Below are 18,077 nucleotides of genomic sequence, written 5' to 3'. Positions count from 1 at the left end.
TTTTAGCATGTTATAGTCATGAAACAAATGAAAACATAATAAAAGAGGATTTTTACACCCTCATACTTACATGTTTGGTTATGGCGAGTGACCGACGTAAGTGTAACAACTCGTTTGATCGGAAAAAAACTCGGTTTAAAACCATTTTGGTAAGTAAAAAGAGTGTTTTAGATGTTTAGTGATGGTGTAGTGATCGAAGTGGTCGGTCAAGTGATTTAATGCACGATGACGGTACCAAACAATGTGTAAGGCTCGTGTTTACGATCGGTAGGTCGTAAATACGCGTCGGGTTGTGACTTAAGAAGTCGAGTCGAGAATTTTAAGGGAGAAAAGAGGGGGCGGACACTCGCGTAAGTCTCAAATGGGTGGAATTTGAGGGGTATTTATAGGAGAATGAGTGGTTGTGTGAATTTTGAGCGACGTGGCCACTTGGGTTGCTCAAAGAGGCGCGAGCCACGTCGCGGTTCTTCGAGTTGTGTTGTCACTTTCACAACAAACGCAATCATGATTTGTTCTATTCTAGGTTTTGTAGTCACATGTTTGGTACTTGATCAACATGAATCCGGGAAAACTTAAGGTAGAAGGTTTGAAATGTTTTGTTTTTGGTGGTTGACTCGGTTTGACTCGTTGTTGGAGTCGGGATTTGAATTTTTGAGTCGGTTTTTGGTCCGGTGTCGGTTTTGACTCTAGTTAGTGTCATTGCGACCCCGTCGTCGTGCATTAAACACTCCAGGTATTTTTGAACTATTTTGAGATGTTTTATTTTCGAAATCGTTTTAAGTTTTCAGACGTAAAGTTGTACACAAACTGTCGATCAAACGCCGCGATTCCAAAACATGTTATAGTCCAATAATCATCGGGTGTTTGTTGGAGTCTCAGCAGATACTGGGTATCTACAGATAGCTGGCCATCTACTGGTTGAGATAGAGCACAAGGCATATTGGGCGGTCAAGGAGCTTAATATGAGTGCCAAGTTAAGCGGAGAGAAACGAGTATTTCAACTCAATGAGCTTGATGAATTCCGCTTACAAGCCTATGAAAGTTCCTGTCTTTACATGGAGAAGACAAAAAGGTGGCATGATAAGATGATTTTAAAGAAAGAATTCAAAATCGGTGATAAGGTATTATTGTTCAATTCTCGTTACAAGCTATTTTCGGGAAAGCTACGATCAAGGTGGTCCGGTCCATTTACCGTAACTAATGTCAACAAGTTTGGTTCCGTTGAAGTCATGACCACTAATGGAGAAAAATTCAAAGCTAATGGCCATCGTTTGAAGGTCTATCATGAGAATGTGATTGTTGGAGTTGTTGAGGAAGTCACCGTGAATCCTCTACCTATGGAAGCTTAACTCATTCAAGCTTCTTACGTCGTGCGGGGCGTAAAATCAGCGCTTCTCGGGAGGCAACCCGTGTTTTTATTTATTTTTGCTTTCAATTTTTGAACAATTTAATGTTTTCGTAGAAATAGAAATAATTTCTAAACTACTTGGTATTTTGATTTGTGATTTATACGTGATTGAAGATGAGAATAACGTTATATGGAGGATGTGCACGCTTCCCCATGCAAGGAACCCCATTCGACGTCGGAACTTTTAATTTTTGAAGGAAGGAACAAAGCATACGAAGGAGCAAGTCAACGTGCCTAAAGCTGGTGAACCCCGATCGGGGACGTGGATCCTTATTTTTTAGGATTTTGTCATAAGCACGGTATTTGCAATATTCATCCACATTCTCTCAAACACCCCGACGGTACTACTACTCCTCATTCTCTCTATTTTTCTTCATTTTCCACCTAAAATCTCACCAAATACCACTTCCAACATCAAGATTCAAAGGTTTGTTCATCTCACATCATCAACAAGTAAGTTTATGCCTCATTTATCTTTGATTTCATCCTTTTTAATCAATTTAATTCTAGTTTCTCAAACCCTGACTCAATTTGGGGTTGTTTGATTTGCCACTTAGATATGCTAGAAATTGGTTTTATTTTAACACCCCCATCTATCAAGGAGGCTTAACAAGACCTTCCCCAGTAGATAAGGGTGTTATCATCTCGATTTCCCGAGGAATAGTAATTATCAAATGTCAATAAAAGAACAATTATGTTTATTTACAAGTTATCAACCAAAATAAAAGATACAACTCGTGACATCTATCAACTATGTGATACTATCTCTGCCATGACTCGTGGAAGACTCGTCCCTCCAAGCACCCAGCTAAGATCCATGTATCAACCTACTAAGATCGACTGCTCACCATAATGGCTCACGGGAGACACAACACAAGAAGAAAACACAACAACACCACACAAGGTTAGTAACTCAAGGAACACACAAAAACTAGACACAACAAACATACACCCATCACCTTCTCCACTCACCCACACTCCTCTGACTGCCCGAAGGTCAAGTCCTGCCAGATTACCAATCGCAACCAGTAATTCTCGCTGCCAGTAGGGGACCGCAACCGTACCCACCAAATCCCCGCTCATCAATCTCGAGCGAAAACCCAAGTTCCTTAATGTGCACATCCCCTCCTTTGGCGGGTTCCACATGGGGCAAATCGAGGGCGTGAAGCCACTCCTGCAAGTGACTCCACCTAGCCGAGGACGCGCCTCGCGAACTAGAGACAAACAAACAACAGCCAACTGCAACCAATCCACATTACCAATCACAGTACCAAATACAATCAGACACTACAACCAACATACTAAACAACCAGCAGTGCTGAGTAGGATAACCTACCTTAGCAATTCGCACAAACACCGCATACAATCGACATGACGGCAAGCAACCACCATCACCACCTATTACAAATAGTATGACAATCTATTAATACTACCACAACCACAAACAGAAACAAGGAAGGCGATGATGGTGATGATGATGACAACATACCTATGCATAGCATTCCGGCGACAAGACCACTACCCGACTCAGGCTTCCCATCCCCATGGTGTGACACCCCCATACTCCAAGTGCCTTACCTGGACCACTTAGGTATAAGAACGTCACCATCTCGGTTACCCGAGGCAATGATAATCATAAGACAATGAAGAAACATAATTTAAAGGTAGAATACGGTTTAAGTGATTACATGTTCCAAAACAAAACTGTTAAACTGAAATACAAGGTACTCAAACGGTCCACTAGCAAAACTATCTAAACTACAAAATATCGTCTGACACAGCAGAAGACTCTTCTAACTGCCACGTGATGACTCATCCCAGCTATCCCATATGCGTCATATCATACCTGCTCAATAACTGCTCACCATCCCCGAATGGATCACCACAGTTTTTTTAAAACAAATAACGGGGTCAGTATTAATTACACGATAAAAACCACAATGAAACAAATGCCAAACAGCTCAATCAACACATCAATCTTCAGTCTCCATAATCAATCTCCACACAACTGACTACACACTAAAGTGTGTAGTCCTGCCAGATTCCCCATCGCAACAAGTACTCCACACCGCCAGTGGAGGACCGCAACCGTACCCACCAAATCCCCGCTCATCAACCACTGAGCGATAAACCCAAGTTTTCTTAATGTGCACATCCCCTCATGTGGCAGGTTCCAGAGAGGGCGAACAAAGGGCGTGAAGCCACTCCCGTAAGTGACTCCACTCAGCCAGGGACGCGCCCCGAATATCACAGACAGTTATACAACAACAATCAACAATATAAACCAACAACCGTCACAATCACCAGCAATATAATTAATCAATAACCATAATACAACCACCACACACATCATGTAACTAATACTGAGTAGGGAAACCCTACCTGGAAAGCAACATGAAATCAGACGATCTAAGCAGCTACTCAGAATCTCTCCTCAACAAAGCCTCCTCCTATACATACATACATATTATCACTACTGTAACCACATAATCACAAAAACCCCCAAATCCCCAAATTAGGGTTTAACCAACATTAACCTGTAACACCCCCATATACCAGGGAGCCTTAACAAGACTTTCCCTAGGATATAAAGGCGTTACCATCTCTGTTGCCCGAGGAAAGCAATCATCAAAAGTCGATAAAAGAACATTTATTATTTATTACAAATGATTAAACCAAAATTCCGATACAAAAGATACAACTCAACATCCTTATGTGAACTATCTTTGACGTAACTTGTGAAAGACCCTTCCCTGCCAAGACTCCAGCTAACTTCCAAGACATCACCTATAAGACCGACTGCTCGCCATAAGGGATCACGGCAGACACAACAGAAGCAAACAAAATCTAGCATCAGCTGGGGCTCCCAATATACATACACCAGGTTCATTTTATTAGACTCACTACATTCATTCGGCTCATTTGTTACAGGTTCCAAAATCGTCTCTCTGATACCACTTTGTAACACCCCCATATACCAGGGAGCCTTAATAAGACCTTCCCTAGCATATAAATGCGTTACCATCTCGGTTGCCCGAGGAAAGCAATCATCAAAAGTCGATAAAAGAACATTTATTATTTATTACAAATGATTAAACCAAAACTACCGATACAAAAGATACAACTCAACATCCTTATGTGAACTATCTTTGACGTAACTTGTGAAAGACCTTTCCCTGCCAAGACTCCAGCTAACTTCCAAGAGATAACCTGTAAGACCGACTGCTCACCATAAGGGATCACGGCAGACACAACAGAAGCAAACAAGAAACAACCACACAAGGTCAGTAACTACGGACAATACATCAACAACAGCCAGCTCACAACAGTCACAACAAAACACACACACGATCCATCACCACTCCGATCAATCACCGTCACCGACTGTCCACTGGACCAACCCTGCCTGTGGGGGACCGCAGCCGTACCCACCAAATCCCCGCTCATCATATCGAGCGATAACCCTATCCCATTAATGTGCACATCCCCTCCCGTGGCGGGTTCCGCGGAGGGCGAAACTAGGGCGTGAAGCCACTCCCGCAAGTGACTCCACTCAGCCAGGGACGCGCCCCGAATATCACAGACTGCTATACAACAACAATCAACAATATAAACCAACAGCCGTCACAATCACCAGCAATCAATATCACAATCAATCCAATCATACCGATGCCACATACAACACAACAAACGACACACTAGACAACCGACAGAAACTGAGTAGGCGAACCTACCTTTAGCCAACCGCTGTGATTCCACGATCAATCACACGACATCAACCAAGCAGGCAATACACCTATACAAACAGTACAATAACCCATCATAACAACTACAACCCTAACTGAAAACGACAACGATAAAGACGATGACGATGACATACCTACGCATAGCATACCGGCGTCAAGATCGCTACCCGACTCAAGCAACCCATCCCTACGGCACAGGCATCCTGAAAGGCTTGCATGGAAGGAACTAGGGTGAAGGGAAGAAGGAGAGACAACTTTTAGGTTTTTAGAAAGAGGCGGAAATGATTTGCGATTCTACCAAAAACACGATTATAAATCCCCGCTGAAAAGACGCTACTCGATCGAGTAACTAACTTACTCGATCGAGTGGCCTCTACTCGATCGAGCCTCAAGGCTACTCGATCGAGTGGCCTCCACTAGATCGAGTACCGCACACCCAAAGCATGCTACGTTACAAGTCATCGCTCGTAAGGTTTCCTTAAAGACTAATACATGTCACTAAGGTCGGTTAACGTCAGTTAACGGGTCCCTAAAAGGACGGGTATTACATAACCAAATGATATAAAAATGATATGTAGAACTTACCCACGATACAAGGATCACAAAGGTGTAAAGAATGATGAAAACCGACACCTCTAGCTCCGGGATTTGCTAATAATGCGAAGGGATAAGACAACGTAACTTGAAACTTCTCTTGACTGTGATTTAAGTTTTGTAAAAGTGTTAAATAAAGATGACGGAAGTTAATATATATTAATCCGCATTATTAACAAACCCGTCGCAATTCACCCGTAAACCGACTTACTCGATCGAGTAAGTCACTTACTCGATCGAGTGCCCCTTACTCGATCGAGTGCCAAGCTTACTCGATCGAGTACCCTACAGGCAGACTACTGTTTTGCATAAAATCCAACTTACTCGACAGAGTAAGCCCCACTCGATAGAGTACCCTCGGACACATAAAACCGTAGTATTACAGTCTTCCCTCCTTAAAAAGAACTTCGTCCCCAAAGTTCAAACCACAACCAAGACAAAAGCACACTAACACCCTCCCGACATAACAACACAAACAAAACTCAACATAAAACTCCAAAACATACCTCCCAAACCAACTCAACCCGACTCAAAACAACTACTGACTATATCAAAACCAACATAAAAACATGTAAAAACTCTATGCGACCATCTCCTACCCCCCCCCCCCCCTAAAAGAAACAAGGTTACGTCCCCGTAACCATACGTACCTGATAAAAAAGAGACGGGTACCGCTCTCTCATAGCCTCTTCCGCCTCCAATGTAGCCTCCTTAACCTCATGGATAGACCAAAGAACCTTAAGCAACATTGTCTCACCATGTCTAGTTTTCCTAACCTTTCGATCAAGAATCTGTTTAGGCACCTCAAGATAAGACAAAGACTCATCCAGCTCTATTTTCTCTACCTCTAACACATGTGACGGATCACTAACATACTTTCACAGCTGAGATACATGAAACACATTATGCACCCTATCCAAAGCAGACGGTAAAGCCAACCGATAAGCAACCACACCCACACGATCTAAGATCTCATACGGTCCTATAAACTTCTGATTCAGCTTCCCTTTCTTACCAAATCGCATGACCCTACGCATAGGAGGCACTTTCAAAAGAACCTTGTCCCCAACCTGAAACTCTATATCCCGGCGATGTAGATTTGCATAACTCTTTTGTCGATCCTGGGCCGCTCTCATCCTCTGTATGATCAGCTTAATCTGTTCCACCATCTCATGTACCATCTCTGGTCCCAAAACCACTGCCTCAGCACTATCGTCCCAACAAATCGGACTCCTACACCTCCTCCCATATAAAGCCTCAAATGGCGCCATGCGAATACTGGTGTGATAGTTGTTGTTGTAGGAAAACTCAGTTAAATCCAATCTCTGCTCCCAGCTACCACCAAATTCCATAACACAAGCTCGCAACATATCCTCTAGAGTCTTGATGGTCCTCTCAGTCTGGCCATCTGTCGCAGGATGAAATGCTGTACTCATCTTTAAGGTAGTTCCCAAAGACTCCTGCAACTCTTTTCAAAACCGTGAGATGAACCTTGAATCTCTATCAGACACTATGTCCTTAGGCACCCCATGCAGTCTAACCACGTTCTTCCGATAAGACATAGCTAACTGTGTCTTAGTCCATGTATCTTTCATTGGCACAAAATGAGCTGACTTGGTCAGTCGATCCACTATAACCCATATCATATTGTTACCCTGTTGACTCTTCGGTAAACCCACGATTAAATCTATAGAAATGGACTCCCACTTCCACTCAGGTACCTCAGGAGACTGAATCTTACCTTGTGGTCGTCGTTGCTCCCCTTTCACTCGCTGACATGTCAAACAACGGGCCACAAACTCAGCTGTTTCTTTCTTCATCCCTGGCCACCAGAATGTCTTCTTCAAATCTTTGTATAGCTTGTCACCGCCTGGATGTACTGAGTATGGTGTGCAATGAGCCTCTCTCATGATCATCTTTTTCAACTCCTCATCATTAGGAACACACCACCTCCCATCAAATCTCACACTACCATCTGTATGAATAGAGAATCTAGACAATGTTCCTTTCTCTACTCCAGCTCTCCACTCCTCAATCTTGGGATCCAACGCCTGTTTACTGCGAATGTCATCATAAAGGTCTGGCTCCACTGTTAAATCTCCCCTAACATCCCCTTTCTGGATCATATGTATCCCACACTTCCCCACCACATCTCTCAATCTCATCAAAGATATAGCTGTGCATAAAGAATGCACACTCTTCCTGCTCAAAGCATTTGCAACCACATTGGCTTTCCCTTCATGGTAGATGATGTCCATGTCATAATCACCAATCAACTCCATCCACCTCCTCTGTCTCATGTTCAACTCCTTTTGAGTAAAGATGTACTTGAGACTCTTGTGATCTGAAAATACCTTAAAGGTCGTTCCATATAGGTAATGCCTCCAAATCTTAAGAGAAAACACAACTGCACCCAACTCTAGATGATGTGTAAGGTAGTTCTCCTCATAAGGCTTCAATTGCCTAGAAGCATAGGCAATCACTTTCCCATTATGCATCAACACACAACCCAACCCATTCTTTGAAGCATCTGTATACACCTCAAAGTTCTCACTCCCTTCAGGCAATGCTAATATTGGAGCTGTGGTCAAACGCTCCTTTAATGTTTGGAACGCCGTCTCAAAACTTTCATCCCAGCGAAACCTGTTCTTTTTCCTCATCATAGTTGTCATAGGTCTAGCTATCTTGGAGAAATCTTTCATGAACCGTCGATAATACCCTGCTAAACCCAAGAAACTCCTGATCTCAGCCACATTTTTTGGTGCTTTCCACTTCGTAACTGCTTCAATCTTTGCAGGATCCACAGCAACCCCTTTCTTTGAAATCACATGCCCCAGAAAAGCAACCTCCCCTAACCAGAACTGACACTTGGACAACTTGGCATACAACTGATGATCTCGCAAGGTCCGCAACACAATCCTCAAATGCTCCTCATGCTCCTCTTTAGTCTTAGAAAAGACTAAGATATCATCTATGAAAACTACCACCAACTTATCCAAGAACTGACTGAAGACCCGGTTCATTAAATCCATAAACACAGCAGGTGCATTAGATAACCCAAACGGCATCACCACATACTTATAATGACCATACCTCGACGTGAAAGCTGTCTTTGGTATGCCCTCCTCTCGAATCTTCACCTGATGGTAACCAGACCTCAAATCAATCTTAGAAAAGACTACTGCACCGCTCAACTGGTTAAACAAATCATCTATCCTTGGCAAAGGATACTTGTTCTTTACCGTCACTCTGTTCAGGTCCCTATAATCGATGCACAACCTCAAGCTCCAATCTTTCTTCTTCACAAACATAACTGGTGCTCCCCACGGTGATACACTAGGTCTAATGTATCCCCTCTCAATCAAATCATCCAGCTGCTTCCTTAGCTCCTCCAACTCCTTAGGACCTATACGGTACGGTGCCTTAGATATTGGCCCCGTTCCCGGTTTCAGCTCAACACTAAAATCTATCTCCCTCTTCGGTGGCAACCCCGGAATCTCCTCTGGAAAGACATCTGGAAACTCTCCCACCACTAGTATCTGCTCAACTGTCGGACTCTACACTCTATGATCCCTCACATGGCACAAGATCAACGGGCACCCCTTCCTCAGATAGGACTTTAAGGTCACTGCTGCAATCAACTTAACTTCGGGTTTGACAACAAACCCACGATAAGACACACTAATCCCCTTAGGACCTCTCAAAGAAACTCTCTTCTGATGACAATCTATCTTAGCCTTGTACTTTCCCAACCAATCCATCCCGACTATCATCTAAAAACCATCTAAAGGGAACTCCAACAAGTCTACAGGTAGATCAACTTGCCCAACTATGATGGACACACCTCTATACAACCTCCCACAAGATACAGACTCACCCGAAGGTATAAAAACTTCCTCTCTTACAGACTCATACTCACTCAAACCCAACCTTTTACTATGACTCGATGATAAAAACGACTGTGACGCTCCCGAATCAAACAAAACAAAGGTAAAAACTCCATTAACAAGAAATGTACCGGTGATAACGTGAGCATCATCCTCAGTTGCTTTCTTCTCCATCATAAACAGCTTGCCATTGGACTTCTACCCACCTCCCTGTACAGTAATAGCTGAGGTAGTCGGTTTAGCACCCGACCCCTGGTTGTTGTTGGTGTTTGTAGCCGGTTTCTGATAAGAATTACCGCCATTGTGGTTAGCCCCGCCGTTGTTGCTCTGACCTCCCCTATTGTTCCATGACCCAGCCGACTTATTACTGGCGTAACTCTGTGCAGGACCCTGTGAGAAATTCCCCTGTGACGGTCTCTGGAAACCCCCACTCATCGCACTGGTGCACTCATGTCTCTTGTGGCCCACACCACCACAGTTATAACAGGTCATACCCCAACTACCGCCACCACTACCACGGCCACCCCCATATGAAGGCCCAGCACTAAACCCCGAGCCCGACGAATATCCTCTCACCTGATTATGGTTACTCTTCTTGTAGCTGGACTGACCACCACCCTCGCTCTCAGCTTTCCTCTTCTCAGCACCACTCTCCTTGGTCATCTCAACCAACCTCTCAGCCCTCCTAGCTCGCTCATAGACTTCCTTTACATCTGTAAGGACTCCCACCGGTAACTTCTCCATAATTTTGGGGGTCAACCCCTTCTCAAACCTCAAAGCTAAGTTCTCCTCACTCAGCCCTATGTCCTCAGCATACCTGGACTTCTCATTAAACTTGCGGTAGTACCCAGCTGCCGTCATATCGGATGTCATCTTAAAATCATCAAATTCTTCTCTCAACTTACTCCTCACATATTCCGGCACGAACTCACGCCTCATAGCTTTCGTGAACTCATCCCAAGGTATTGCAGGTAGCCCCTGCTTCATATACATCTCCCTAGCACTCACCTTAACCTTATCCCACTACTCACCGGCCGCTTCCCTCAAGTAGAACGCAGCTTGTTCCACTTTCATCTCCTCCGGGCAATGAACTAACTCAAGAATGTTCTCCATTTCTCTGTGCCAATTATCCAACAGAATTGGCGCCCCAGTCCCCATATACTCCTTAGGGTTGAACCTAGCTATGTGAATGCTGATTTTGGAGTGATCAGCATCCTTATCCTTTCCCACTCTTTTCAAAGCTTTCGTAAGAGCATCTTCATGCTCCAACATCTTCACTATGTCATCCACGGTCATACTCTCAGCTCTAGCATATAAGGCGGTTGTTTTCGGCAGCATCTTGTGACTATATAAGAAAAGGTAGATATAAACACATATCCCACATCTCAAACATGTATACGACCTGTATAAAACCCACTCGATCGAGCCCCTCAACCTACTCGATCGAGTACCTCGACTCCGGAACCTGACCAGAAAGCTGCCAAAATCACACTCGATCGAGCTGACTTCCCACTCGATCGAGCTGACCCCACTCGATCGAGTGCCCCCTCCTACTCGATTGAGCACCCAAAAACTCACTTCTGCCCAGAAAACGTAAAACTACCTACTCGATCGAGTCAGTACCACTCGATCGAGCCTCTCACCTACTCGATCGAGTGCCCCCCACTCGATCGAGTCATGCAAACTCGTATAACTACCCACATGCTTATCTTCCTTTCCCAACATTATATACAACTTTTATACAATCAACATAACGACAACAACAATACATATATATATATACATAACCCTTTATATACTCAAACAAACAACTTTACTTCCGTATTTCTAATATGCCACATTATAAAACAAACAGCATGCCTTCATTTATCCAACTTACAAATCACATAATCATCATCTTCATTCCATACCTCATATCCCCCATATTCATACATCCACCAATTCACCACATGTTATTATAGAGACATACAAACAAGAAGATAACACATACGATTCCGACACGCACCCCATGTGACCGGTTCAAAATTGTAGGGCGAGTTCGCGACTTTAGGACGTCTCCCAAGCCTTTGCTTTAGCTCCTACAACTTTTACCCCGGGTTCATTTTAATTTGACTCCCTATGTTCATTAGGTTCATTGGTTACAGGTTTCAGGATCGTCTCTCTGATACCACTTTGTGACACCCCCATACTCCAAGTGCCTTACCAGGACCACTTAGGTATATGAACGTCACCATCTCGGTTACCCGAGACAATGATAATCATAAGACAATGAAGAAACATAATTTAAAGGTAGAATACGGTTTAAGTGATTACATGTTCCAAAACAAAACCGTTAAACTGAAATACAAGGTACTCAAACGGTCCACTAGCAAAAATATCTAAACTATAAAATATCGTCTGACACAGCGGAAGACTCTTCTAACTGCCACGTGATGACTCATCCCAACTATCCCATATGCGTCATATCATACCTGCTCAATAACTGCTCACCATCCCCGAATGGATCACCACCATTTTTTTAAAACAAATAACGGGGCCAGTACTAATTACACGATACAAACCACAGTGAAACAAATGCCAAACAGCTCAATCAACACATCAATCTCCAGTCTCCATAATCAATATCCACACAACTAACTACACACTAAAGTGTGTAGTCCTGCCAGAGTACCCATCGCAACAAGTACTCCACATCGCCAGTGGGGGACCGCAGCCGTACCCACCAAATCCCCGCTCATCAACCACTGAGCGATAAACCCAAGTTTCCTTAATGTGCACATCCCCTCCTGTGGCGGGTTCCACAGAGGGCAACCCAAGGGCGTGAAGCCACTCCCGCAAGTGACTCCACTCAGCCAGGGACGCGCCCCGAATATCACAGACAGTTATACAACAACAATCAACAATATAAACCAACAACCGTCACAATCACCAGCAATATAATTAATCAATAACCACAATACAATCCCCACACACATCATGTAACTAATACTGAGTAGGGAAACCCTCCCTGGAAAGCAACACGAAAGCAGACAATCTAAGCAGCTACTCAGAATCTCTCCTCAACAATGCCTCCTCTTATACATACATACATATTATCACTACTGTAACCACATAATCACAAAAACCCCTAAATCCCCAAATTAGGGTTTAACCAACATTAACCAAATGATATAAAAATGATATGTAGAACTTACCCACGATACAAGGATCACAAAGGTGTAAAGAATGACGAAAACCGACACCTCTAGCTCTGGGATTTGCTAATAATGCGAAGGGATAAGACAACGTAACTTGAAACTTCTCTTGACTGTGATTTAGGTTTTGTAAAAGTGTTTAATAAAGATGACAGAACTTAATATATATTAATCCACATTATTAACAAACCCGTCGCAATTCACCCGTAAACCGACTTACTCGATCGAGTAAGTCACTTACTCGATCGAGTGCCCCTTACTCGATCGAGTGCCAAGCTTACTCGATTGAGTACCCTACAGGAAGACTACTATTTTGCATAAAATCCAACTTACTCAACAGAGTAAGCCCCACTCGATAGAGTACCCTCAGACACATAAAATCGTTGTATTACACATGGTGTTCACTCTCAAAAGCTCCAAAAGGATGAATATAAGTGAAGGGATATAGAGGTGACGGCATCTAGGTTTAGGATAAAAGAAGTAAAATGATTTTGGATTTCACGATATCGCGATATATATTTTGCCGCTGAATTCTAGTTACTCGATCGAGTATATAACTTACTCGATCGAGTGGCCTCTACTAGATTGAGTGACTAAGCTACTCGATCGAGTAGCCTCCGCTAGATCGAGCCTTCTAAACTTAAAGGGTTACTATGACGTAAGACTAAACTCGAAAGACCAACAAAGGTCTAGACATGCGTCTAAGGTCAGTCAAAGACGGTCAACAGGTCCCTAAAAGGACGGGTATTACATTTATTGTGTTCTACTATTGTTTGTAGGATGAATTAGTTCACTAATTTGTTCAATTATACTTGATTTGGATGATTATATGTTTGTAGGATGAATTAGTTCACTAATTTCAGAAATTTTATGGCTCCTAAAAAATCAAGCAAGCAAGGTTCTTCAAAGAGGAGGAGGAGTGGAGCGGAGGCATCCCATGCTGCGGATGATGTCGAGATGAAAGAAACACTGAAATGGCATGACCCTTCATTTTCGGATGTCATATTTGCGTCGGCAACTCAATGGAAAAAATGGATATCTTTAAGAACCAAAGGTATAAAGGCAACCAAATTCATTAATCATGATTCCTTAAAGAATATTGGTTTTGATAAACATGTTAAATATTTGTTTAAGGGTCTTGACATGAAATTTGCATACACTATGAACTATAGAACTTCCGCGAACTCACCCTTGAGTTCTTGATTTATTTTGAATTTCAAAAGTCAAAGAACAAGGATTTTGTTTATGGTGTAAGCTTCCGATTGTTTAATGAAGACTACAGGATGACTCTTGGTGCATTTGCGGAAATTTTTCTATTAAAACATGAGAATTTGTACATTGAGTCACCCACCCATTATAACCTCAAGAATACATGGAGTGGAATTTTCCATCGCCCATTTATTGATTGGAATCATGTACCTCACCAATACATTAAGTACCCCGCCATTCGTATATGGCAACGTTTTATGGGTTGGATATTTTTGGGTCGAAATTAGCCTCACTCGGTGAGGATGTTGGAGGTAGAAATTTTGGGTGCATTTTTAAATGTTGATGGTGATGAGAATTGAGGGATTAATCTCCCTAACCACTTTGCGGTTCATTTGACTAAACAATGTAACCAATCCACTAGTAAGATAGTCTTGGGTGGGTTGGTAACTAGGATTGCTAACAAGGTACTTGTAACACCCCCATTTATTCAGGAGCCTTTAGCTAGACATTCCCAAATAAATAGGACTGTTACCATCTCGGTTTCCCGAGGTAGTAGATAACATAGTCCAACTCACCAAGGTACTTTAAATAAAAACTTTAATGATTACATATGTTTTACAATTTTAATCAACTAAAACTTAATATAAAAATAAATACAACTCGCAGCGGAAAATAAGTAAGTGATATAACTATATATGTGATCTAGACTTCATCTAAGGTTCCAAGTTTCGCTCTCATCCCAATGCTCCCAAGTCAGCTAATCTTTAGTACCTGCCAAATCTGCTCCCCATAAAACGGTTCACCGCAGGTGTTCACGAATACACTGTCAACCGCGAGGTTGAGTAGGAATAAATACTAACAACAGAAACATACGATAACAATCCAATTTCCTTTTTACATTGCACAACCCCCTGACAACGTGCTCCATCCTTTTTACTTAGCACACCTCCCTTAACAACGTGCTCACTTTACATCATTCCAATGGAAGTTGAAGTATCCACCATCCCAACCGAAGTTGAGGTATCCACCATCCCAACCGAAGTTGAGGTATCCACCATCCTAACCAAAGTTGAGGTATCCACCATCCCAACCGAAGTTGAGGTATCCACCATCCTAACCGAAGTTGAGGTATCCACCATCCCAACCGAAGTTGAGGTATCCACCATCCCAACCGAAGTTGAGGTATCCACCATAAATGCCATGATCAACAACAATAGTAATCATCTCAAAACGAGTCTGAGGTATCCAATAATTACGACATGAGATAACCAATAACCACAATATAAACCAATGACATATATACTTCACATCTGATAATTCTTCCAACAAACATTATCGAGTAAAAGTTGAGTAGGATTTATCCCTACCTGGCAAGCAAGCACTCCAATTACGCAATCCAATAATTAAAGCGAACAAATCCGATTATAAACTCTTCACAATTTCCGTCACCTATATAATAATAACAATTACAACAATTATAATTACTAACTTTATTTACTTATTTATTTATTTATTCTTCTTATTATATAAATTATTCAAACCAACTCATTTCTAAACTAACCCGAGTCACCCGACAAATTATTTAATTAAAACCCGACACACAAGATACCAAACAACACTCCATCTACACGGTTTTTCAACCGTGTACACACCCCCCACAAACACACCCAAACTGCCACCACAGACCACCACGACCACCACTTAGCCCTGACACCCCCAGCCTGCAGTCCCACGCACCCAACTCCCCCCTAACCACCAGCTCCACCACCACCAGCAACAACCACTCAACTCGCCAATCTACCCTCGACAAAAGCCACACAAAACCACCCCAACCCAGACCTTCTACAACCACCAAAACTCCCTCGAAAACCGCCTGCCCAGAACACGACCTCCTCCCCTGTTTTCGCCACCACCGACACAAATCGCCACCTGCCACGATACCGCCACCACCAACATGACCGACCAACTACCCCCGTCATAACCCCACCTTACCCAGGTCAAGTCTCGGTCATTAGAGGGTTCAATTACCCATTCCAATCCCCCATGACCAAACCCGCATAACCCTCCTGACCAGCCACCTTTAGCCACCCCAAAAACCACCCTATCAAGGTCGACGTCGGTCAAATAAGGTCGGGTCTTAATCTTGGCAGTCCAAGGTTGCTCTAGGTCCAAATCCCGAGTCCTATGGTGGTCTAATTATCGAGTTATAATATGCTAAAGTGTATACATAAGATGGTCTGAAATATTACCTTGAGTCGATTAATTGGTTTTGTTAATTCTTCTTCTTTCCGTCTCTTAAAGCTCCTCCTCTTTAATTTGTGATTAATTTCTCAGATTTAAGGTGGTATTTATAGTGTAAGATTTAGAGAATACGAGGTCAATTAGGAAAGTATTATGACTTACCTTATTCTAATTAGTATAGGAATTACTATTACTATTATATTATTATTATCATATATTATTATTAATCTTACCATAACTAGGATTTGCTCACACAATATTTACTAATTTATTATTGCCATAACTTTATTATTATTATTATAATTATAATTACCTTTATATATTATTATTTCCTTATTATATTATTATTAATTTCCCGATATAAATCCCGATTACACTCATACCGATTTAATAAGTTTCGGCCCATATAATAATAGCACACGGCCCAAAGCACAAATATTAGCTAAACACAATTCCCGACTTGAATTATTAATTTATTATTTAATTAACGTCTTACTTGTATTTATTAGAAATGTCATTTAATCAATTGTTAAATTACATAAATTACCTTCACAATTTATTATCAAAATACGGAGTATTACAGTCTTCCCCCCTTAAAATGAACTTCGTCCCGAAGTTCGCCCACAACTACCACCACATCACTTATAAACATCCTTACAACTAAGCATCATCCAACATAATCATCCATTTACGATTATCATCCATACCAATCGCATCACAAAGTATCACAACAACAACTCAAAACATTCGTAGTATTACAGTATGCCGCTTTAACCAAGAGACTGCACATTTGCAACCTTTGCTTTCATCGGGGGAGGCGGGTGACAGACTAAATTATGAGTATTTTCTTTATTTGAATTGGTTTAGAAATTCTCACCCTAATATGATTTGTAAAATTGGTAAGAATGACTCAATTAGTCTTTCGCGTGAAATTTCTGAACTAAAAGCATTAGTCCACACCAAACCCCAACGAGAGGGTACTCCCTTTGAAATACCCACTTATCTTTTGAAATTAGGTGCAGAGACACCCAATGTCTCTACTCAAGAAAAAGGGTTAATCCTCTCATGCTCACCCTTCCACCTCTAGTAATGAAGTTGGACATGATGCGTGACATAAGCCTTAATATGACCACTATGCAAAATGACCAAAGACTTTCCTTACACCACATTTATGATCACTTTACTAGGCAAGGAGTTATCCAAACCGAGAGCCCTCGCCCTTCATTCTATACTTGGCCCCCGGCTGGGTGTCCGCCTTCTTCTGATTTTTCTATAGGTACTTATGAGCCCGATCCGGTTAATTGTGGTTCGGATTATGGAGTGAGGCTATATGTGGTGGTTATGGAGGATATGATGGCTATGGTAGCTATGGAGGAGAGCTTGGTGGTGAGATATATATATATATATATATATATGGGTATGCTAATCCTTTCCAAGGTGGTGAACCAAGTGGTAGTTCTCATGATGGTGCGTCGAGATCCGGAGGAGGTCAAGCACCAAGTGGTAAGACGGGCTTTAACTTTTATCCTTTTTCTTGATGTGTTGGTGAATGGAAGAGTCCCCCGTATACATACTAGCTTGGGGGGCGGCTAGTTATTCTAGTAAGTATCCTTTCCTTTGCATTTTAATTAATATTTCCCACGTCCTATTAGATATAACCTCTTGTCTTGCTTGTTTATGTGCTTTAAGCCATTTTTACGGTTAGCTTGGATGCTTTACCTTTTGGCACATTGAGGACAATATTGTGTTTAGCTTTGGGGGGGGGGGAGGGGAGGGTTGCATTTGCATTTTATTAAGC

The 18,077-nt window shown here is 42.2% G+C and overlaps 1 protein-coding gene across 1 annotated transcript; it reads left to right on the top strand.

The window, feature by feature from the left end:
• Window positions 1–962: 962 nt before the first annotated feature.
• LOC141613675 (uncharacterized) lies at window positions 963–1,349 on the top strand. Its single transcript, XM_074432418.1, has one exon. The coding sequence runs from the start codon at window positions 963–965 to the stop codon at window positions 1,347–1,349; it is 387 nt and encodes a 128-aa protein (XP_074288519.1).
• The last annotated feature ends 16,728 nt before the right edge of the window (window positions 1,350–18,077 follow it).

Source organism: Silene latifolia, chromosome 11 (assembly GCF_048544455.1).
Source record: "Silene latifolia isolate original U9 population chromosome 11, ASM4854445v1, whole genome shotgun sequence".
Classification (NCBI taxonomy): Eukaryota; Viridiplantae; Streptophyta; class Magnoliopsida; order Caryophyllales; family Caryophyllaceae; genus Silene; species Silene latifolia.
This window is presented reverse-complemented; position numbering and strand designations above follow the sequence as displayed.